This window comes from Suncus etruscus, chromosome 8 (assembly GCF_024139225.1).
Source record: "Suncus etruscus isolate mSunEtr1 chromosome 8, mSunEtr1.pri.cur, whole genome shotgun sequence".
Lineage (NCBI taxonomy): Eukaryota > Metazoa > Chordata > Mammalia > Eulipotyphla > Soricidae > Suncus > Suncus etruscus.
This window is the reverse complement of record NC_064855.1, coordinates 116906522-116929728: the sequence shown is the minus strand read 5'-3', so window position 1 is coordinate 116929728 and position 23207 is coordinate 116906522. Positions and strand designations below refer to the sequence as shown.

The window sequence follows — 23207 nt, the reverse complement described above, 5'->3', positions numbered from 1 at the left end:
GCATCTTTTCTTATCAAGTTTGTTTCTTTAGTGGTTTTCCAAATTTTCCCTCAAAGTCCAACTGAAATTGTTGCCAAGGGGTGAGTTTGGAGAAGCAGTGTTCCTTTTCAATTCTTATTCCATTAGTGGATCCATTTTTTCCCAGGGGTTCAGTCATGATCTGGGCCTAGAAATCTGCCTCTTAGAAACTGCACTCTCCAAGGAAGTGAAAGCAGAGATTAACAGAGTGGAATATATTAAACTGAGAAGCTTCTGCACCTCAAAAGAAATAGTGCCCAGGATACAAGAGCCCCCCACTGAGTGGGAGAAACTATTCACCTAATACCCATCAGACAAGGGGCTAATCTCCAAAATATACAAAACACTGACAAAAATTTACAAGAAAAAACATCCAATCCCATCAAAAAATGGGGAGAAGAAATGGACAGACACTTTGACAAAGAAGAACTACACATGGCCAAAAGACATATGAAAAAATGCTCCACATCACAAATCATCAGGGAGATGCAAATCAAAACAATTATGAGGTACCACCTCACACCACAGAGATTGGCACACATCACAAAGAATGAGAACAAGCAGTGTTAGCAGGGATGTGGAGAGAAAGGAACTCTTATCCACTGCTGGTGGGAATGCCATCTAGTTCAACCTTTATGAAAAGCAATATGGAGATTCCTCCAAAAATTGGAAATCGAGCTCCCATACGACCCAGCTATACCACTCCTGGGAATATACCCTAGGGATACAAAAATACAATACAAAAATCCCTTCCTTACACCTATATTCATTGCAGCGCTATTTACAATAGCCAGACTCTGGAAACAGCCAAGATACCCTTCAAGAGGTGAATGGCTAAAGAAACTGTGGTACATATACACAATGGAATATTATGCAGCCATCAGGAGAGATGAAGTCATGAAATTTTCCTATACATGGATGTACACGAGTCTATTATGCTGAGTGAAATAAGTCAGAGAGAGAGAGAGAAAGATGCAGGATGGTCTCACTCATCTATGGGTTTTAAGAAAAATGAAAGACATTCTTGCAATAATAACTTTCAGACACAAAAGAGAAAAGAGCTGGAAGTTACAGCTCACCTCATGAAGCTCACCACAAACAGGGATGAGTTTAGTTAGAGAAATAACTACGTTTTGAACTATCCTAATAAAGAGAATGTACGAGGGAAATAGAAAGCCTGTCTAGAGTACAGGCGGAGGTTGGGTGGGGTGGAGGGAGATTTGGGACATTGGTGATGGGAATGTTGGACTGGTGATGGGTGTTGTTCTTTACATGACTGAAACCCAAACACAATCATGTATGTAATAAAGTTGTTTAAATAAAAAAAAACATTTAATGCCTGAAAACAAAAGAAATATGCCTCATAGTGGTTTTCAGGGCTCCTCAGGCAGGTCCTGTGTCATAAAGACCTTCATGTATTTGTGCTGATTTTGGTTACAGACAATGTTTGTATCAATATATATATATATCAGGACCATTCTCTCTCTCTCTTTCTCTCTCTCTCTCTGCTTGCAATAGAACGCTTATCAGGTTTTATATCCATAAACAATTAGATTTTGTTCTATAATTTTTCAGGGACCACAGATGCTTCTGCTTCAAGGAAGAGCCTGGCCAATGCCTTGAGCACACAAATTATTCAATAGCCAGTTGGATAGGAATATTTAGACCACATCTGATAGCATCTCAGAAATTATTCCTGGCTCAGTGCTCAGGGGTAATACCAAGAATAGTGTATGTGTGCTTAGGATTAAATTGGGGCTGGGGTTTGCAAGCAGGGCCAAGTGCCTTCACCCCTGTACTAGCTCCATGCCACTGAGATGCCAATGTAAAAGCTCATTTTTTGCTCACGACTCATATATTTACATTATTTATTTTTTTTACTGAAAATTGCCCTGTGAATGGACAACACTTGGAAGCTGATATTGGGATGGTGCATATTAAGTCACTCAATAGTTTGAGTTAGTGTATAAAAGTCTCTTTTAAAATGAAAGGTAGGTGTTAAAGCCAAAGAGATCTACTTTATCTGCCAAACTGTAAGAACTGAAATCTTTCCAAATGGTTTCCTTGGGAGGTCCTCTCATTCATTTTCAGCTCTAGTTTCTCTTTCACTATGATTTATCTTTGTCAAAAATGCTTTCATCTAAAAGCAATTTTTTTACTCTTCCTTGACAAAAAAATAAAAAAGATTTTTCTCTGTCTAGTTCTCAGTGCTGTCATCTGTATAAAAGGAACCATTGGAACCACCCCTATTTTTGGCCTGCTCAGGGGTTGGTATTAGATGTAAGAACTCCCTGTCAGTTGGGAAATCCTTTTTTGCTCTTAAGAGTGTATTAGGTTCTTTAGCTGCCACTATGTTTAGGTTTATAAGAAGAGATGGAGGCTGCCTCTGACATTTTCAGGCTGATGGGCTCATTTATCTAAAAGCTCTTTTCTACTTCTGCAGGAAAGAACCGAGGAATAAATTTGATCCTCTTTCCCCCCACTCACCCATAGCTCCCACCCAAGGACATTTACTTTTAAGATAAATAGGATAGATTCTTGAGGAGCAGAGTTCCTGGCCATCACCAAATCTTGCCTCTTTACTTTGAAGTTGCAGAAATGAAGACCCAAAACTTAAATTCACCCAAAGACACTCCCGTAAGATAGGAAGGTCCTTTGTTAGGACAACTAGTTGAGATCATTCTTTAAATGATGTGAAGCTACTTTCATTATCTTGGATAGAAATTCCCTTAATTAATCTCAATTCTGTCCTCTCGGCTCCACTTCTGGGGTATGGATGGGATGAGATACATATCATGTCAGGGTTCCTGGGTGGAAGGGATAAAACTTGATGCCTCAATGGCTAAGGCTGGAAAATAGAACCAGGAGACAAGATAAAAAAGGAAGTACAGGGTCCCCTGGATCTTGCTATCTTGAAAGTCCCTTTATATTTGGAGTTCTTATCAAGATATTGGCCCTTTCCTGAGAAAGAATCTTTGAGTTATGTTAAATAACATACAAAATGCCAAATTCTGATATTTGTTTCTTTGAAGTAGATCATTCTAGTTACCTCCCCAATGTCTAGGCCTTTCTTTCTTTCGCTCTGTCTTTCTGTCTCTGTCTGTCTGTCTGTCTCTCAAACACACACACACACACACACACACACACAAACACACAATGTTACTTGTCCTGTTTCTCATTGTCTCTCATTTCCAGCAGATGATGTCATTCATCTTGCCCTGTTTCAGGAGGTGACATCACCCGTCTGGTCCCCACTGCTTTGGTAGTCCCATTATTTCTGAGGTCTGCTGTTCTTGCCATTTATCACAGGAACACTGGGGCCATCTTTCAAGGTCCATAGTCCTGTTGCTCTTTGCCCCTTGCCTTGTGTTTATTTTAAGCTCTGAGAGTGAGAGTTGCTGCTTTCCTGTCCAGACATAGGTGAAGGGTCCAAAAAGAAATTCTCTCTCCAGCGCCCCTTTTATATGCTTGTTCTCTATTCCCCTTAACTGGTTCCATGACACTTGACTGATCTAGTTGATCTACTGGTGGTCTCTCATAATATCAGGGCTAAAGTAACCTGTCAGGGCATGAAGATGACCTGATGCTTTTCTCTTTCTCTCCCTCCTACTTAGCAGGGTGTATATGTACTCCATTTCTAGAGCACTTTTGAGGGAACCTGGTTTATGTGGGACACTAGAGTAGTCACAGGGCTGGGAAGAGCAGGCTTGGGCTACTCACACCATGATTGTTTTAAATTGTTTCCCTAATAGAAAAGAGATTTGAGAGACTATGTTCCTAGCTACTCTTTTTCTCATATCAGAAGCAGCCAGATAGCTGTTGAAGCTAGAAGACAGAGTTTCTGGAATAGGTTGGAGAACTTTCTGCCTCATCTGGGCATCAATGAGAGTAGAGCCCTAATCGCTACCATAGACATGCTGGATCCAAATCTTTTGGTCTCATTTTGGAATATGCACTGGATTTTGAGGATCATTGCTCCATCTTCAGGGCCAAATGTCTATATTCAGAGGGGCATTGCCTCCTTTTACTAACATCTTTTTACTAACTCCCTGTACTATTGCTAATCCTGCAGAAAAAAATAGAGGTAGGCATCGAAAAAAGAGATTACAGAAGATTTCTAGCTAAAAAGCTGCCATCATTTTTTAGTTACTACCTCTTGTGGTGTCTTGATAGTAACAATATCTTTATACTCCAGATGGGAAAAAAAGAAAACTGTACTACTAGATTATTATATTACTATACTACTAAACTCCCACTAAGCACTGCCCCCTGCACTGAAGAAATTTCCAATTTGAAAGTCTTCTCTGCATCTCCCATTGATTTCACTGTGGGCCAATTCACAGAGTCCCAACACCACATGGGAGCATTTTAGAAAGTCAAATCCTCACTGCGCCATCTTCAAGTCTAAGTTGTCATGTTCTGTATAGTTCATTCATTCATTCATTCGTTCACTAATTCATTCAGATGCATGTCTCGACTCAACATAAACATGGCCAGAATTGTAAAAGAATAATAGTTTCTACTTCACAGTTATCCTTATTCCAAAAGTAAGCTAAATTCAAATTAAAATAAAGCACTTGACCTAAATATCCCATATGTACAGTAAGAATATTACCAAGTTTCTGAATTTTTGCAAGATTCTCCTAAGTGATGCTTAGGAATCCCAGAGACCCCTTTGAGGGGTACTATAACAACTAGTCTGATGGACCAGAGAGCAAGAGATGCCGAGTCACCCCAATAATTCTCAAAGTCCTCTAGGGTCTGAATCTTTAGTTATTCCAACTTTTCAGTGGCTGGTGAATTCATGGGTTGCCAATGATGATATAAAAAATGTGTGAGACACGGGCCGAAGAGATAACATGGAGGTAAGGATGGTGCATGCAGAAGGATGGTGGTTCAAAGCCCGACATCCCATATGGTTCCCTGTGCCTGCCAGCGGCGATTTCTGAGCATAGAGCCAGGAATAACCCCGAAGCACTGCCAGGTGTGACCCAAACTGCCCCCCCGCCAATGTGTGAGACACATTAATCAAAAGGGCCATCCATAGAAGTTATCAGATGGTATAAAATCCACAGTGAGATGGATTTTTATTTCTCGTTGAAAAATTAGGGCCAGACAATTGTTCTGCCATCATATAAAGCCATTTGAAAACTTAATCACAGATGAATCTGACATGACACTAATAGGCTTTAGTGGCTCTTTCAAATTCTAAATCCCAGATGGGAGCCAGTTTCTTGGGGCTCAGAACAATAATCTCCCATCTCAACTGTGACATCCCAATAAGAACCCCTGACTCTGGGCTTGCATTTTATCTGTCAGGAGGGATAGAGGCTGGTTTGGGAGCACACTCATCAGTGCTCAGGACTTAATCCTGGCTTTGTGCCCAGGGATCACTTCAGGTGGTTCTCAGAAGACCATAAGGGGTTCCGAGAATTAAACCCGATTTGGCAAGCCATGTATCCTATCTACTGTACCAACTCTGTTGTCTTCTGCCATTCAATTTCTTCATTTTAAAAGTGAGTTTTCTTGATTCAAGTGCCTGATAAATCAGGCACATTCCTTTGGGACTAAGGACTGAGACTGAAATACGTGTGAACCCCACTAGATGGTGACCTTTATTTGACTCCGGGTGCAGATACACTCAGAACAGCCTTAACCCATCTCAAAATTAGATTCTGTTGCTATTTACTTAAAATGAGGATGAGATTGAGGGGTGACCACTCCCGGTTTCTCAATAATCTATTCTGTGGATACTCAAAGCCAAGCTATTGCAAAATCTGTTGGCATTTTAGAGTTTTATTAATAAAATTAAGTCTAAATTTAAAAGTTCTCTATGTCTTTCCATTCTGTTTTTCAAATCACACCCTCATGCAAAATCCAAAGTGAAAATATGAGTAAAAAAGGAATGTTTGGGCTGGAGAGATAGCAGAGTCGTAAGGCGTTTTTGCCTTGCATGCAGAAGGACGGTGGTTCGAATCCCTGCATCCTATATGGTCCCCCAAGCCTGCTGGGGGCCATTTCTGAGTGTAGAGCCAGGAGTAACCCTGAGTGCTGCCGGGTGTGACCCAAAAACTAAAAAAAAAAGAAAAGAAAAAAAGGAATATTGTCTTTATTTTATTTTACGAAGTAAAATAAAACAAATGCTACATGGGCTTTTGTTAAGTTCCATTCAGACTTAAAAATAAGAAACTTAATGTAGATTTCAAAGGAAAGAGTGCTTTAGGATGTTGACTCCATCAGAGGGCTCAGGTTAGTTCAAACCTTATAAAGTTAATATTAAAGCCCAGATGGTTTAATTTTAAGAAGTATGACATTTCCAAATAGACTAAGAAAGCTACTTAAAACATCTCTCACTTGGGCATCACAGTTTAATGCTATTTTTAAAACCATCATATTAAATATCAATATCAATGTTGACAAAATATTTTTGCTTAAAATAAATTCGACTTCTGAAACACTTTAGATTCAAATGAACATTTTGGGATGATATATATATATATATGTATATATATATACATATATATATATATACTTAGTATTTTTCTACTTACATTTTAAAGAATTGTATAAGAAAAAAGAGCCCTTAGAATAAGGACAATTTGCCAATTATATATAAAAATGTAGATTGCATTGACAGGACTTCTTTTCTCAGACTATTGTAAAGAGTGTTTCTGAAAGACAGGATAGCTATCCTGCTATCAAGAAAATGCATTAATCTCATGCAAAATGGGATTTAATCATTAAACATGGGTTCCCAGAGACAAATTATTTTCATTTTTATCAACCGCTATAAACCAGAAACACCACTGCCTTATAAAATGCATCTCTATAAAATGAAAAGACATTTTCCATGGCATAAGTTAATACATATTAGTTTTAAAACAGCATCTAAGTTCATGAGAAGAGATTGTCTTTGGAAAGAGATAAGTGTTCCTTAAAAGATGGGTGGTTTAGCATTATTATATTTTTCAGTGAGCAGAGAGGATCTTGAATTGAAATATGTTTTCCCTGGAAAATAGGGTTTTTATGCTTTTCTGCCAAAAGATTGATCAATTGCATATTTTAATATATATATTTATATAGAACTGACAAGAGAGAGTCTGACCATATTTTACCATTCTCTTGAGCTCTTCCATGATTTTTCTGAGGGCATTTACTCAGGCAAACAATTCATTAGAATTGGGTATTTTTTCATTAATTATACAACTCCCATGTTACTGCTACATAAGACTCTTAGAAATTAAATGTGGGTTCTGTATAAGCATAAACATCTGTTTTGATAACTAACACTGTGCAAGGAGGAGAGATGATGTTCAAGTCTCTTGGAAATTTGAATTTAAAGAAGAGCATGTAGTTTAATTATTTCATGATGATGTCACTTCAATGTTCCTTCCTATTGTAAATTCTGACTAAACTCGGTGACTAATAGGTCTATTTGTCTGTCACCTGCTAAGATTTGACATTTCTGTGTAGAAGGGAAGTCATACATCAGGGTGATATTCTGTGCTCTTCCCATTGAAGATTTAGATTGCCTTGAATTTGGAATTCCTTGAAAGCTGAAGGCTTCCTTTACTTATTTTTAGCTAACTGTTTTGATTCTTCCTTTTGAATAAGTGTTTGAGGCAATTGGCAGGCATGAATAGAACATACTAGAAGAGTAACATAGAATCTAGAAAAAAAATAAATGAGAAAGGTTAAGAAGTGGGGGAACAGGGAACATAAAAAATTTTCAAGACTCATTTTATTCATGTTGATATTTGTGAGAAAATGTAGGTATGCTAGTCTAAAAGTTACTGGAATGGGAGCTGGAGAGATAGTACAGTGAGTAGTATGCTTGACTTGGATCAGTTGTCCCAGGTTAAATCCTCTGTATCCCATCTGGTCCCTTGAGCACCATCTGGAGTAATTCCTGGGTTCAGAGTTAGGAGTGACCCCAAGAACTGCTGGATGTGGTCCAAAAACTCTAAGTATACAAATGGATATTATTGGAATGTCATTTGCATTCTGTGAGCATGTTTAATTTAAATTAATGCTTTTTTTTAAAACTTTTATGTTCAATATATGACTTTTTTTCTAATAAAAAGCCATTTACTCTATAAATTAAAATGAAACTAAACCAAGTCAAATAGATCAAAAATAGTTGTTTATCCACCTTTATAATACCAGCTTCCACAATAACATAAACAAGCAAAAAACAGACTCAACAATGACCCCAAAAAGACAAATTCAGAGAATAATGCTAATTTGTAGAGAACTGTAACTTTCTTCATATAAATGATTTTTGGTACTTGCATTATTTCTATAAGTAACAAATTTTCTAGTGTTTGTGCAGCTTATATTATTATAGTGCTATAATGAATGTAGTATGTGGTATAGCATATTGTATTTACACAGTATTTGTAAGACCTACAGCATTTGTGAAGGTTTCTAGAAGTATGGCTCTGTTTATTTTTATGTCTCCCTTCTTTGTTCATGTAGTATAAAATGTATTTCTCTGCTTTACTTTGTTAGGAAGATGCTTTATTTGACTTCCAACTTCCCTTGAACAGTATTTTCCACTTAACCTTTAAATTTAGTGTGGCATAAAATGAGGATTGGTAACTTATTTGTCTCTAAGTGTGAGAGTATTATCATCATCATCTTCATGAAATGACATTTTGGATTTTAAGTTCTTGAGCAGGAAAATTATTAGCAATGTCTTATTATTAAAAAAAACATTTTGAATGGGCTGGGGAGATAGCACAGCGGTAGGGCATTTGCTTTGCACATGGCAGACCCAAGACGGACCCGGGTTCGAGTTCCAGCTTCCCATATGGTCCTTCAACCCTGCCAGGAGCTATTTCTGAGTTCTGAGCCAGGAGTAACCCCTAAGTGCCGCCAGGTGTACCTCCCCCTAAACACACACACACACACACACACACACACACACACACCAGATTGAAGACTAATGTGTTTTTTTATCATTAGTATTACCCGGATTCATATGAAATCTATATGCAACCAGCCAAAATTGTCCTGTGTGAGGGTTAGCAAACTTTTTCTGTACAGCACTGGAAGAAGACTTTAAACTTATAGGTTATATGATTTAAACAGTCACGAATCATTTTTGAAAAATAAGTCTGCTAAGGAGGTGGAGTAGAAATTGGAGGGATCATGAAGTATGGTGGATGAATGCTGATTCTGTTGTTGCATTTAGACTTTAGTGTAAGCCTAATAATTTTAACAGGATTGTAAATTATGATGCCTAAATAAAACAAGCATATTTTAAATAAAATAAGCTCTTTTATTTTCAGATCATAAAGATGAACAAAGAAAATACAAAAACCATAAGAAAGAGGAGGCATCTCCTTCTTGAATTTCTGTCCTTTCTCTCCCAACTTTATTTGCTCTGTAACTAATCATAGCTCCTTAGCTGTGTTTTCTTTTCTGTTCTTGCAATGTATGAAATGATCCAATTGATTTGGAATTGAAACACGCCCACCAATAGACTGCTAAAAGAACAAACTGAAATCTCAGAATGATCCTCTAGATATGTGAAATGCTATTCGGTGAAAGCACCAAGTAAAGTTATGTTCAACACGGAAGCTCTATTTTGCTGAAGAGTCCAAAAGTGCCATGCTTGACCTTTCAGGAACAGCAGTGAACGCAAAACAAATGTCATCCAGTTTCAGAAGAAAACAGCTTACACTTGTATTTACCATTGCTTTTGGCTGAGCTACCACATGCAATGACACTGCTTCAATCTCTGGCCTCCTAAATATTTTCCCAGACTACCAATTTCATCCTTCTCATTCATTGATGGTGCACTTGCTTTGCAGTATACAAGCATTACACTTGTATCTAAGCTGGATCTCTTTTCTTCCTGACTTCATAGCTTAGCAAAAATGGTCTTGCAGAGTGTCTTTTTCTTGCTCTCCTGGCCTCTCCCTTGAGTTTTTAATTTTTATTTGGGGGTAACCTTTGAATAATTGAACACGAGACTACAATAATCTGTGAAATCGCGGCAAATGTGTTTGTAGTTAATAAAGACAAACAAAAAACCAAGTTATAATTTTGAAGGCATCCTCATCCCACATACATCCTAGGTAGGTGATTCTGATCATGGAGCAGTTTTCTTCCAATCAGCGATTTGTTTGACAGTCTAGGGATACATAAAGTGTTTTAATCTGGCTCACAATTTTGATATTGCTGTAAGTAAATAACTACTTGCTAATTAGCATAATGCTGTGAGAAATATCTCATGGATAGAAATAAGAGAATATCAATCTATTACTAATTTAGTATATGCTCTTATCTAAGATTAAAGTTATCAGCAATGATTTACTTTTGTTTATTTTTCTTTAGGTATTTTATGATACATGCCATGGTGCAATCAAACCAAATATATGTGACTGGCTGCTGACAATTGCAGTTCTCTACAAATTAGAGTTATTCTATGAATTTGGTATTTTTAATCTTCTTTTTGCTTCTTCATGTTTTTATGGAAGCTGATATGTTTTAATTGTTTTATTTAAAAGCCATAGTTACAAGGTAATTCATAATTCAGATTTTTCACAGATACAAAGTTGCTCGTGATTCAATTTCAGTTATACAATGTACAACACCCTTCACCAGGGCACATTTCCCCAGGATCATTTGTTCTTTAGATAGTTCTGTTTAGGCATCTTTTCTTCAAAGGAATTTATTTCATGTAGTTGCTTCTAGGAGAATAAGATCCTGCCTCAGTATCAAGCTCACTTTTTGAAGCTGATACTTTAAAGCTGAAAAAACAATTACTTTTGAGCTATTTGATTTGGTTTAGTTTCATTTTAAGTTATAGAGTAAATGACTTTTATTAGGAAAAACAGCCATAAGGTATTGAACATAAAGTTTTAGAAAAAGCATTAATTTAAAATTGATTTTAGGGCCCGGAGAGATAGCATGGAGGTACAGCATTTGCCTTGCATGCAGAAGGACAGTGGTTCGAATGCCAGCATTTCATATGGTTTCCCGAGCCTGCCAGGATCAATTTCTGAGTGTAGAGCAAAAGTAACCCCTGAGCGCTGTCAGGTGTGACCCCAAAATCCACAAAAATAGATTTTAAAGGAAGAAAAATTAAGAAAATAACCTATAGATGAAAGTGTAGTAAGTCTAAGGGAAAGAATCAGGTGATGTGGAGTGACAGTATTAAGTAACTGTTTATAGTTACAAGACATTTTTAAAAAACTAAAAACCATTTCTTAAGTACTAACAGAATCTAACACAGTAAAATCTCAAAGATAAATATGTATCATATATTTCGTAGTCGGTTATTAAAGAGTCTACAAGGTGAAAAACATAAAGAGATGAACAAAAAAGTGTATAAATGAAGATAAAGCACTCAGACTATGTTTGGGCAGGACATGAGAGTTATGAAATTAATCTGTTCTATCAGCATTAAGTATAAAAATAAATTATTTTTGCTTGTTAAATTCTGTTCTTGCTCTGGCCAACAGGAAAATAAATACTAGTGCAATGAACTGAAAATATGTTCTACTTAATCATATTAGAGCTAGATTATAAAAGAGCTGAATATTTTACTTAGTATTCAAGATTATCTTTATTCTACCTTTGCCCTTTTCATGGCAATATTCATAATAACCATTAATATCTTTTTCTGTAGAATCAAAAGCATTCATTATAATTTCTTCTTAAAATCTTATATTCCTTCATAATGTATTCTTTTCTTAAATATCCTATTCCTGAATTTCTCCCATTCTATTCCAATATCTGTAATGTCAAGTGAAGTAGATCAGAGAAAATAATGCACTTGCCACCATTCTGTAGCTATTAGAGAAAAATAGCAAACTAAAGTTAAAGAATAAAATCAGTGCTGAAGTTGGTAATGGTTGAAATAATTATTCTAAGTGTATTATTCAATATATTTCACTCATAACTTGAGGTCTATTTGAAGGAGGATTTTTGTTCTAGAAATTTTAACTTTCCTTGTGGTTCTCCTATGCTGTTAAACCATATTTTTTTTCCTTCCTTCCTTCCTTCCTTCCTTCCTTCCTTCCTTCCTTCCTTCCTTCCTTCCTTCCTTCCTTCCTTCCTTCCTTCCTTCCTTCCTTCCTCCCTCCCTCCCTCCCTCCCTCCCTCCCTCCCTCCCTCCCTCCCTCCCTCCTTCCTTCCTCCCTCCTTCCTTCCTGCCTGCCTTTTTATTTTGTTTTGTTTTTGGGTTACACCTGGTGGTGCTCAGAGTTACTCCTGGCTCTGTGCTCAGAAATCACCTCTGGCAAGCTTGGGAGACTGTATGGGATGCCAGGTTTAGAACCATCAAACAATCCTGGATCTGATGTGTGCAAGGCAAATACCATTGTGCTATCTCTCCAGCCCACCATCTTCCTTCCTTCCTTCCTTCCTTCCTTCCTTCCTTCCTTCCTTCCTTCCTTCCTTCCTTCCTTCCTTCCTTCCTTCCTTCCTTCCTTCCTCCTTCCTTCCTTCCTTCCTTCCTTCCTTCCTTCCTTCCTTCCTTCCTTCCTCCTTCCTTCCTTCCTTCCTTCCTTCTTTCCTTCCTTTCCTTCCTTCCTTCCTTCCTTTCCTTCCTTCCTTCCTTCCTTCCCTTCCTTCCTTTCCTTCCTTCCTTCCTTCCTTCCTTCCTTCCTTCCTTCCTTTCCTTCCTTCTTTCCTTCCTTTCCTTCCTTCCTTCCTTCCTTCCTTCCTTCCTTCCTTCCTTCCTTCCTTCCTTCCTTCCTTCCTTCCTTTCCTTCCTTCTTTCCTTCCTTCCTTCCTTCCTTCCTTCCCTTCCTTCCTTCCTTCCTTCCTTCCTTCCTTCCTTCCTTCCTTTCCTTCCTTCTTTCCTTCCTTTCCTTCCTTCCTTCCTTCCTTCCTTCCTTCCTTCCTTCCTTCCTTCCTTCCTTCCTTCCTTCCTTTCCTTCCTTCTTTCCTTCCTTCCTTTCCTTCCTTCCTTCCTTCCTTTCCTTCCTTCCTTCCTTCCTTCCTTCCTTCCTTCCTTCCTTCCTTCCTTCCTTCCTTCCTTCCCTTCCTTCTTCCTTCCTTCCTTCCTTCCTTCCTTCCTTCCTTCCTTCCTTCCTTCCTTCCTTCCCTTCCTTTCTTCCTTCCTTCCTTCCTTCCTTCCTTCCTTCCTTCCTTCCTTCCTTCCTTCCTTCCTTCCTTTCCTTCCTTCCTTCCTTTCCTTCCTTCCTTCCTTCCTTCCTTCCTTCCTTCCTTCCTTCCTTCCTTCCTTCCTTCCTTCCTTCCTTCCTTCCTTCCTTCCTTCCTTCCTTCCCTCCCTCCTTCCTTCCCTCCCTCCTTCCTTCCTTCCTTCCTTTTTCTAACTTGATTGGATTGACAGTGGTTCACGTATTGATTTAGATCCCAAGTAATAGATCCAGGTAGATAAGGATCAATACTACTCTCCGACTCACTAGGTATATCAACTCCTGAGATTCTTAAGTCTTGACATTAGCACAGTACAAAGAATTAGTACAGTACAAAGAATAAAGTGAAATAAAGTGTATGAAGTATTTAACATGTACTTCATGTTCGCATGTTGACATGATATGACACGCTGACATCTAAGTCTGACAACTTGCTCAATAAGTGAGTGACTACTCTACTCTGAAAAGGGACTGTTAATTACTACTAACTTTAAGTGAGTTGCATTTTATTTATATCCATTTTACATCAAATTCTGTATAAAGATTTTCTCCAGACCTTCTACAGTAAACAGTATTTGGATTTTTCTCTATAATTTCTGATCTTTTGTACGTTTTTCTAGAATGTGCTGAATTTAAACTACAAGAAAATATTTTTAAAACACAACATAAAAACCTAGAGCTCTATTTTCATAATCCATAGATATAAGCAAATATTGTTAATGTGCTATAAAAGTTTATGATGTTTTCTTCAATTGCTGTTAAAGTCATATACTTATATATCTATACAAATAAATATATTGTAGGTGGGCACAGTTCAAGTAGATACTTCTCATTCTTAATGGAAACAGTGAAAAGTATTTTTATTATCTATTTTTTAAACAAGAGACCCCTAATTCTAAAATGATCAAATATTGATCATTGTGGTTGTGATAAATATATATGTAAGTGCATACATCTTTTTAATGTAATTTTTCTTGCTAGTTATGCTAAAACACAAGTTGCAAACAACTTACTGAATATGAAAAGTTCTTATGATTAAAGTTTAAGAATCACAGATCTCAAAGCCAGCGGGTATAGTACAGAATGTAGGTTACTTGCCTTTCACAGAGCCAATCCAGGAATTATCACCAGAATTACATATCGATTCCTAAGATCCTCTATCAGTGATCTCTGAGCACAGAGATATGTACAAGCCCCAAGGATCATCAGGCTTGGCCTTCCCAAAAAATCAAAATAAGAAGACTCACTGATCTCTACTTTGATGACACTATTGAGTGAGTTAGTGTTAAAACAAGAGCATTGAATGTATCTGTTAAATGAAGACATGCCCACTTAGCTTACCCAGGTACATAAATTAAAACTCATGACTCAGGCCCTGGTAGAAATCTAAATGGCTTTAGCAGTTGCCTGGAAAGCCCAAGGCCATAAGTTCAACCCTCAGTTGCTGCAAAGTGTCAAGGCTTCCCAGTGGTTTAACTTTCCCATGGTCTGGGGGTCCAGAGCAAAATAAATTTAAAGCACTAAAATTCAAAAGGTGCCTGGAATCATCCTTTTCCCGGATTTTTAGGCACGCATTCCCTCTGATCCATTTCTAGTTTCCATTTTAGGCAACATTTTATACTGTTAACATATGACCTGGCATATGTCGAGGAGTCAGTGTGTGGCAGTCTCGCTTGATCTGAGAGCTTAATTTTCATTCACCACCCTCTATGACAACCTCCTCCAATCCCAGCCCTTCCCTCGGGAATTTCTGCATAGCAGAGCAATTAATTGTGCATGTCTAGGGATCTATGGGTCTGAAGGGGTGTGTGTGGCTGTAACATATGGTGCAAACCCTAGTTCTACATGTTCATTGTGTTCAGTGATCATTTCATCAGAGTGTCTCAAAGGTATCTTGCAGATTACAGCAAGGGGAGAAAAGATTCGTATGAAGTGCCCGCGTATTTTCTTATTTCTTTATGAAAAGACTTCTGTGTCAAAATATCTTCTATTTTCCTCTTCATAGTTATGCCCGAGGAGATATGTTGCTTTGGTCAATATGGTAGCATATGTCATTTGTCTGTGTTTTCCTCCTACATATTTTGTCTTATGTTATTAGATGTAGATAAAGGGTAGCAGTGGCTAGTAAATATTGTCTGTCTTCGTTCAGCAATTAAGTGGAATTAGTAGTCATCTGTATCTCCTATCAATCAGTTTAATGCTGTCATGTAACAACCATAGAAGTTGAGGTGGCGTTTAACATTTTACATTGCTTCTATAGTTAAGGTTCGGGTGGGACTCACCGACATAGTTGGGCACAAGAGATCTTGGCCTGCTAAGCAAACATATCTGGGAATTAGCTAGTTGAAGTTGTTGCAGCAGGAATCTGCTCTGTGTGGTTTCTCTTACACAGACACTTAGTTCCCATTTTTCCAGAGGAAGTAATGGGAGATGAACAGAAAAACCCAGTCATACCAGTGATTGTCAAATCACAACTTTCTTCACCTAACCTTTCTGAGTGTTCTAGGGGGGTTGTGTCAAATTACATAGTAAAGGTCAGTGATTGACTCCAGGAAGGTCAAGAATTTGGGGCAGTTTTGCTATTTGTAAGCTATCTAAACATTATCTTCAATTGAATCTGATCAATAAAGAATAAAATGTACTTATCTTGATGAAAATAAATGTACTTAGTGAGGATTGAATATTTGATTATATAAAGTGCTTGGACCAGTGCCTGCTACTAATAATGTAAATAAATGTAAATGATAGTTATGAAAATGAGAAAAATCGTGATGAGATGTACACTCACTATTTGACAGTGATGAACGTGTGAAGATAGTATATGGGGCATCAATATGTTCTTCGGGTATTAATTTTGTTACTTGGGGCTAATATTTATAGCACTGATACCATCTGTTCATGTTACAAGCATTATTATTTTAGAAATTTATATATCTCTACATTCTAGAGAAAACAGATTTAACATTAGGGAACCAGTTGGTACAAATTTTATTTATAATCTCAAAATCTCTTACTTAAAGCTGTAAGATACATGAACTGTAAATACTTGATTTTTTATCACAGTTCAATGTTCTTGTATTTAATTTAATACAAAATAAGAAACAAGCATTTCTGTATGGCAAGAGTAACATATGAGCGTGTATCCCAAGCTCTCACGTGGAAATCATCTGAAGTTTTATGACAATGCAAATTCTGATTCGAGTGTGTCTGTGACAGATCCTGGGAGGCTGAATTTCTATTAAATTCCTATGCCATTGTTTTTTGAATAACATGATATATAGACATACATATATACCCTTCAATGTACTAAAATAGTTTATATAAATATATGAATGCATAGTATAGAGTTTTACATTTGTATTTATTAAATTCGAAATACTTTATATTTTGCAATTTTAATAGATTAATTATTTTCTTGTCAAAAATTTAAAACAATGCAAATAAGTCATAGAAAGGAAATACTTGTTGGGGCTAACGATGTAATTCAGAAGTAGAGTATATCCACATGGTGTATGAGACCTCAACAGCACAAAAATTCATTTACTATTATATGATAAAGTTAAGTTGAGTATATCTAAGGAAGAAATAATTGACATATCTAAAGAGAAATGTGTGCATATATACAAATTATGTACATATATTTATTTATTAATATGTGTACTTGTCAAATAACATTTATTAAAAAGTATAGATGTTTTAATTTATAATACAATTTTGTTTTCTAAAAAATAATTCGTGACAATTGGGGGCTCTATAACTATATGCCATATGTATTGCAGAGAAGTTTGCTTTGTTGGTGAGAATATACTTCAAATAAATGGACATTGGATTTAATAAGTGATATCTCAAACATATATGTATATTATACCGTAATTTGAGGCACATTTACATTTTCTTCTCCTTTGTGGCCATTAGTCACAGCCAGCAATTAGATAGAATTTCAGATGTATAAACTGCATTAGTAAATAAAACTGCTATTTGGAGGGTGTTAGTTCTGTTTTGTTCTTAATTCATGACTGTAAAGTCTTCTACAGAGTATTTTTTTCATATGTGATTTTAAAGGATATATGTCTTTTTGAAGAACTAGGTAGTATTAGACCATAAAAGTGTAGGTATCATTGAAAACAAGATTGATTTTGAAGCTCTTTACAAAATAGAGTGCATTTACTCTAACCTCAGGCTAAACCTTAGTAGACCAGAGTTTTTCTCTAAACACTGGAAAAAGGAAGAAGAAAGTGATAATATCAGTGGAAAAAATGATGGATTCCCACCTATAGTATGTCTAATGAATTTGACATTTGTTCAGGAAATCCAACTCTTTTTTTTTTATTTAAACACCTTGATTACATACATGATTGTGTTTGGGTTTCAGTCATGTAAAGAACACCACCCATCACCAGTGCAACATTCCCATCCCCAATGTCCCAAGTCTCCCTCTTCCCCACCCGACCCCCGCCTGTACTCTAAACAGGCTCTCCATTTCCCTCATACATTCTCATTATTAGAACAGTTCAAAATGTAGTTATTTCTCTAACTAAACTCATCACTCTTTGTGGTGAGCTTCCAACTCTTTATAAATCTGTCTGTCTGTGATAACAGTTAACCTTTGAGTAGTACTTTCCAACTTAGCTTATAAGTAGAGTTTATAATTCAGTTGCCAGTTCATGAATAATTTTTACCTCTGCCACCTTAACTGAGAGTTCAAGAAATCTTTTTGGTTTGTTGTTATTTTCTAAGTGTACAGGTAGAAATTAAGTCTTTCTCTTAGTAAGTCTGTGGGGGAAATATTTCATCAAAACCCAGGCTCAACTTTTCTATGATGCTTATTATTGAGTTTTATCTTGAAATTGTTTTGAGTGATGGAGTTGGTGATAGGATGAGTGATACTTTTGTAGGGGCAAAGAGGGCATTTTTTCGTCCCCTTTTATTCTGAGTATTTCTTAACAACTTTGGACCCCCTAGTGTGGATCAGGCAGGACTATGCCAAAGGAAGAAATGAATCATCAATGCAACCCTAATATATGGGACTTGCTTTATTGCATTGCATTTTACTAATACAATGATTAAGCCAATGAAACACACTAGAGTTTCATTGTAAGCAGATAATGCTTATTTAAATTTACGCTTAAATACAAACTCTTTGAAATTGCCCAGCTAAAAGAGATGAAGAGTTTGATGTGCCTTCTCATCTCGCCTGCCTATTTTTAGAACCACAGCAACACACTCAAGAGCAGTTGGGTTCCAGCAACAGCTGAAATATTAATTTGTACCATTGCCAAACTAAATCATCAAATCACAGAAAAGAAAAATACAACAATGAAACAAAAATTTCATATCCCTTTTTTATGTTGAGGTTGTTTTCAAAATGAAAGCAGCATCTGTGACTTGCTTATTATCTTAATAGCCACAGCAGAATTCCTCTACTGAGGGAAATGTCTTTGTTTAGGGAAATACCCCGATGGTCCATTTGCATCTACAAAGCCAGGCACTTGGTCCAGGATAGAAGAGGAAAGGGTGTACCAAAGAGAGCAGCCCATGTTCTATAATTTATAGCCAATGAAGTAGTCATAAACTCAGACAATTCAGCCTGTTACCTGAAAACTACGAGACCTTTAGAATCTAACATGATGGTAAGAATAGTACAGATAATGGACCATTGCACCTTTTTCTCTAACTTTATGCTATGCAGTTTAGAGGTTAGAAGCTGTGGCAGAGACATTCTGGGCTGCAAAGCCTAATATATCTACTCATATGTACTTTGCCAAGAAAAAAAATCTATCCTAAAATAAAGTAAATTTTGAGACAACATATATGAGGCTTGAAAGGACTAGTCCATGATACGAAGCTTATCACAAAGATTGGTGAGTGAGTAAGTTAGTGAATTGGTGAGTGAATTAGAGAAATAACTACGCCAACAACAATCATGATAATGGCAGTGAGTGAGAAAATAGAATGCCTGTCTTGAATATAGGCATGGGGTGGGGAGGAGGGATTTGGGGGGCATTGGTGGTGGGAAGGTTGCACTGGTGAAGGGGGTGTTATTTTTTTTATAGCTGAAGCCCAATTGCAAACATGTTGTTTAAATAAACATATTAATTTAATAAAGTAAAATTTGAGGGTTTTCCAGGATAATTAAGGAAAGATGGTTCATTTCACTTCAAATTTTTTTGTTGTTGTTGTTTTGTTTTGTTTTGGGGAGGCACACCTGGTGATGCTCAGGGGTTACTCCTGGCTATGCACTCAGAAATCTCTCCTGGCTTGGGGGACCATATGGGATGACCCTCCTATGTTAGCATGTGCAAAGCAAATGCCTACCACTTGTGCCACCACTACTCCAGCCCCTCATTTCAAATTCTTAAGAGGTTAAGGTTTTATAACTTTGGATTGCTCTTATGATCAAGTATACATACCTGACAATTTCTATCAAACTTTGAACCCTATAAATCCTGTTAGGAGTATGAAGATCCCTGAACAATAAAAAAAGAGGTCAGAATAATAATAATAACCAAGTAGCAGCTCACTGATTCAATTCAGTTATTGTGCCCTTTTGATTTTGCCTATGGCTAAATAAAATTGTGGGTATTAAACCATAGGCCTTCCTAAAATGGTCAACACACACCTTTCTAGTAGGTGTCACTTTAGCCTGTGAATTATTTTGACTTCTGGTGAGGCCACTCCAGGCATGGTAGATCCAGAAGAAACTTTGATCACTCACTTAACTTTATAGATAGAATACATCTGACAATTTGGTTTAGTTTGTTAGAAGTGTACCTTACTTCTTAGATGTATTTGATTTAGATTGTGATTGGCCTGTATTCTGTTTTCCTGAAACCACTTGGCGTTATGTCACAGCGTGGATTTTTCCAATAAAGGATTTCCCTACAGTTATTTGTTTATAGCTCCAACTGCACTGCAGAACTTTCTTTGTTCATTGTGTGTTTGAAGAGAGTATAGACAAGTAGCCTGTGCAGAAAGACCATCATCTGCTCTTGCTGGGCTCTCTCCTGCACCACCGTGGATGAGTTTCTGGAGACAAGAACAGAAAGGAAATTCCTCAGTGAAGTGTCTTTCATTCCTTTCTCTCATCTTTATTTCTCCTTGTCTCCCAACAGGAACTTTTTACCCCTGAATGCAAGTTTAAGGAGTCTGTTTTTGAAAATTATTATGTAATCTACTCATCGATGCTGTACAGACAACAGGAATCGGGGAGAGCCTGGTTTTTGGGGTTGAATAAGGAAGGACAAGCGATGAAAGGAAACAGAGTAAAGAAAACCAAACCAGCAGCTCATTTTCTACCCAAGCCATTGGAAGGTGAGTGTGGTGGTCATTGGGCAGATGGCATTGTTCCTTTCTACCTACCTTACTCTGCCTTCATTCCAAGGAACCTGAAAGTTATTTTCAGGAAGTTATTTTCAGCTTAATCTGGATGGCCATCACACAAGGGGTCTTTGTAAGTTGTGCATTTAAGATTTGTGTTCATAATCTATTATGCTGAGCGAAATAAGTCAGAGGGAAAGAGATAAACACAGAATGGTCCCACTCATCTATGTGTTTTGAGAAAAATAAAAGACATTTGTGAAATGATTCTCAGAGACAAAATAGAGGAGGACTGGAAGGTCCAGCTCACGACATGAAGCTCACCACAGAGAGTGATGGGTGCAGTCACAGAAATAATTACACTGAGAATTATCATAACAAAATGTGACTGAATGTGGGAAGTAGAAAGCCTGTCTAGAGTACAGGCTGGTATGGGATGGGGAGGAGGGACACTTGGGACATTGGTGATGGGAATGTTGCACTGGTGAAGGGTCTTAAAAAAATATTTGTATCCATAATATGCTATACAGTATGTGTGATAATATATACATATTGATGTAATAAATATATTAATTTTTAAATATCAGAAAACTCCCTCTCGGAACACTTTCATTATCTTAAATCCTTTATCTCAATCTCATCCCTAAATAATTTTGATTACATTTTAATTTGTAGGTTTATAGTGACATAGATATGTGTAACATAGGTATTTTTTTTAAAACCTTATGAACATTATAGAAAAAATTTTTAGTTAGGTAAAAGTAACTTCATGAAAAATAACTACATAAGATTAAGAAATAATTTATATTTCTTAATTTGAGTAAGAAATTTATTATTAAGAGATTCATATCCTTAATTAAAATAATTTAAATAAGAAATACTTATTTAATAAGCAATAACTTTATTTTACAAGAAGAATGAATTCATTCTTAAATAAATTTGAAAAATTTATTGTGCTACATAGCTCTCAAATTGTAATAGTTTAGAAATTTTGTTATGTTGCAGCCTGCTTCTGTTGAAATGTTTTATCTGCATTGACTTGCAAACAGTGAAGTCTTGAGAGAGCTGTTGCAAAGTTTGCTATTCAGCAATATCTGCCCTCTCTCATGAAAGATTTGGCCAGAGTATATGTTGTTTGTTTGAGAAAATAATTATATTGAATACTTTATACACCTTATTTTTCTTTTGCCAAGAATTGGATCTATAATAACCAAACATTGTTCACTAGTTTTTGGTAGTTTGATTAAATTTAATTTTTTCATTCCTATCAAAAAGCCTTAGCTTTCAAGAGAAAATAAATACTGGTTTTATAATCCATGATTTCTCTGTAGAAAGAGAAAAGTTCAAATGTAGAAAGTTAATTATCTCTCAGTAAATTCATAATTCAGTTTCGCAAAAGTTTAGGGAACTACTCTTTTTTTAGCTGATGCCAGCTTTATCATTTTGGTAATGCTGAATAATGCTCCCGCTGAGTGAAATTTACTTTCAGAGTGTATTACTGACACCCAGATCAGTAATTGGCCACGAGGGCCTATATAGGAGAGAAAAAATATGCCAGAATCTGTAATAGAAATGAGTTATACTAATAATACTGCAACTCAAGATGAAAGTCAGCATAGAAAGACTAAACTTATTTTTACTATTCTTCCAAATTCATATGTTTCTAATTTGATTTTTTGTTTTTAATGGATTTGGAGACCATCAGAATTCTTAGTAATTAAATGGGAGTGAAAGTTAAAATAAAAACTAATTTCATACAAGCTTTACCAACCATATGGCTAATTTTTCAACTGTCTTTGTCTTCCTCCATTATTTTTTATTTGAATATACTTAGGTAAGAATTGGCTAAATATCTAAAACTTATTAAGCTGCATACATGTAATAAACACGAAACTTGGTCTTTTCTCTCTTAACTGAGGCAAAAACTGGAAACAAGCTATTTATTTATGTAATTTGAGTATCAAGGTATGGTATCTTATGTCCTCTTGCTAATTCATAATCATACTGAGCTGCTTCAAGTATGTTTATTGTGTGCATCTGTTGCCTGAGGAAGAGAAAAAAAGAGTCTGTTCCAGTAATTTGAAGACAGAAGCATATCCTAAAAACAATTATGGAGATTTATTATGACAGAGGTTCTCACATTGTATAAGTGAGAGAGGAAAATTAATTTCCAACTTTCAAAACCCATGCAGAATGTAAATTCTATCATTGGGACTGTTAGGGCCAATTAGTCATCTGATTAATTATTGGTGCTCTGGGTTATTCTTAGCTCCTCTACAACTTCAGTTTATAGACAATCAAGGCTCGTGTTATGATGCTACTGTCTCCTCATTTAATTAGTCCTGGGGGTAGGAACATGTAAAAAGCAGGTCATGATATGGATTTGTCTCTGTCATTATTGCATCATGTCACTTAAGATAGGTCTGAGGCCAGGTTAACTGGCAGTGTCCTGATGGAAGATTCTTCAGGGTCCATCTTAACTAAACACGACATCTCTTCTGAAAAGATGCCAAACTCCTCAAAGCCCATAAAAGCTGACAGGGCAGTTCTGATTTACTAGTAATTCTGAAGGCAGACAATTTTAACTCACCTGCCTTCTTCACATAGATGATCCTATTCCCGGGAACCCCACAATCATTTTCTGGAAAGAGACATGAACCATTGTGGTCCATTATGTCCCCAGATAACTTCCAGGCAATTCTTCAGTGGCTCTCTTGCCTGAAAGGACCGCAATTACTAGATAGCTAATACTGT

General features: G+C 36.6%; 1 protein-coding gene across 2 annotated transcripts in view; it reads left to right on the top strand.

The window, feature by feature from the left end:
- Positions 1-23207, top strand: part of FGF14 (fibroblast growth factor 14) — a 583803-nt gene that overhangs the window by 557876 nt on the left and 2720 nt on the right. For both annotated transcript variants that reach the window (XM_049778631.1, XM_049778632.1), the window contains exon 4: positions 20249-20447. In XM_049778631.1, coding sequence (XP_049634588.1) covers positions 20249-20447 — 199 coding nt within the window. The remainder of the gene's footprint in view (positions 1-20248; positions 20448-23207) is intronic.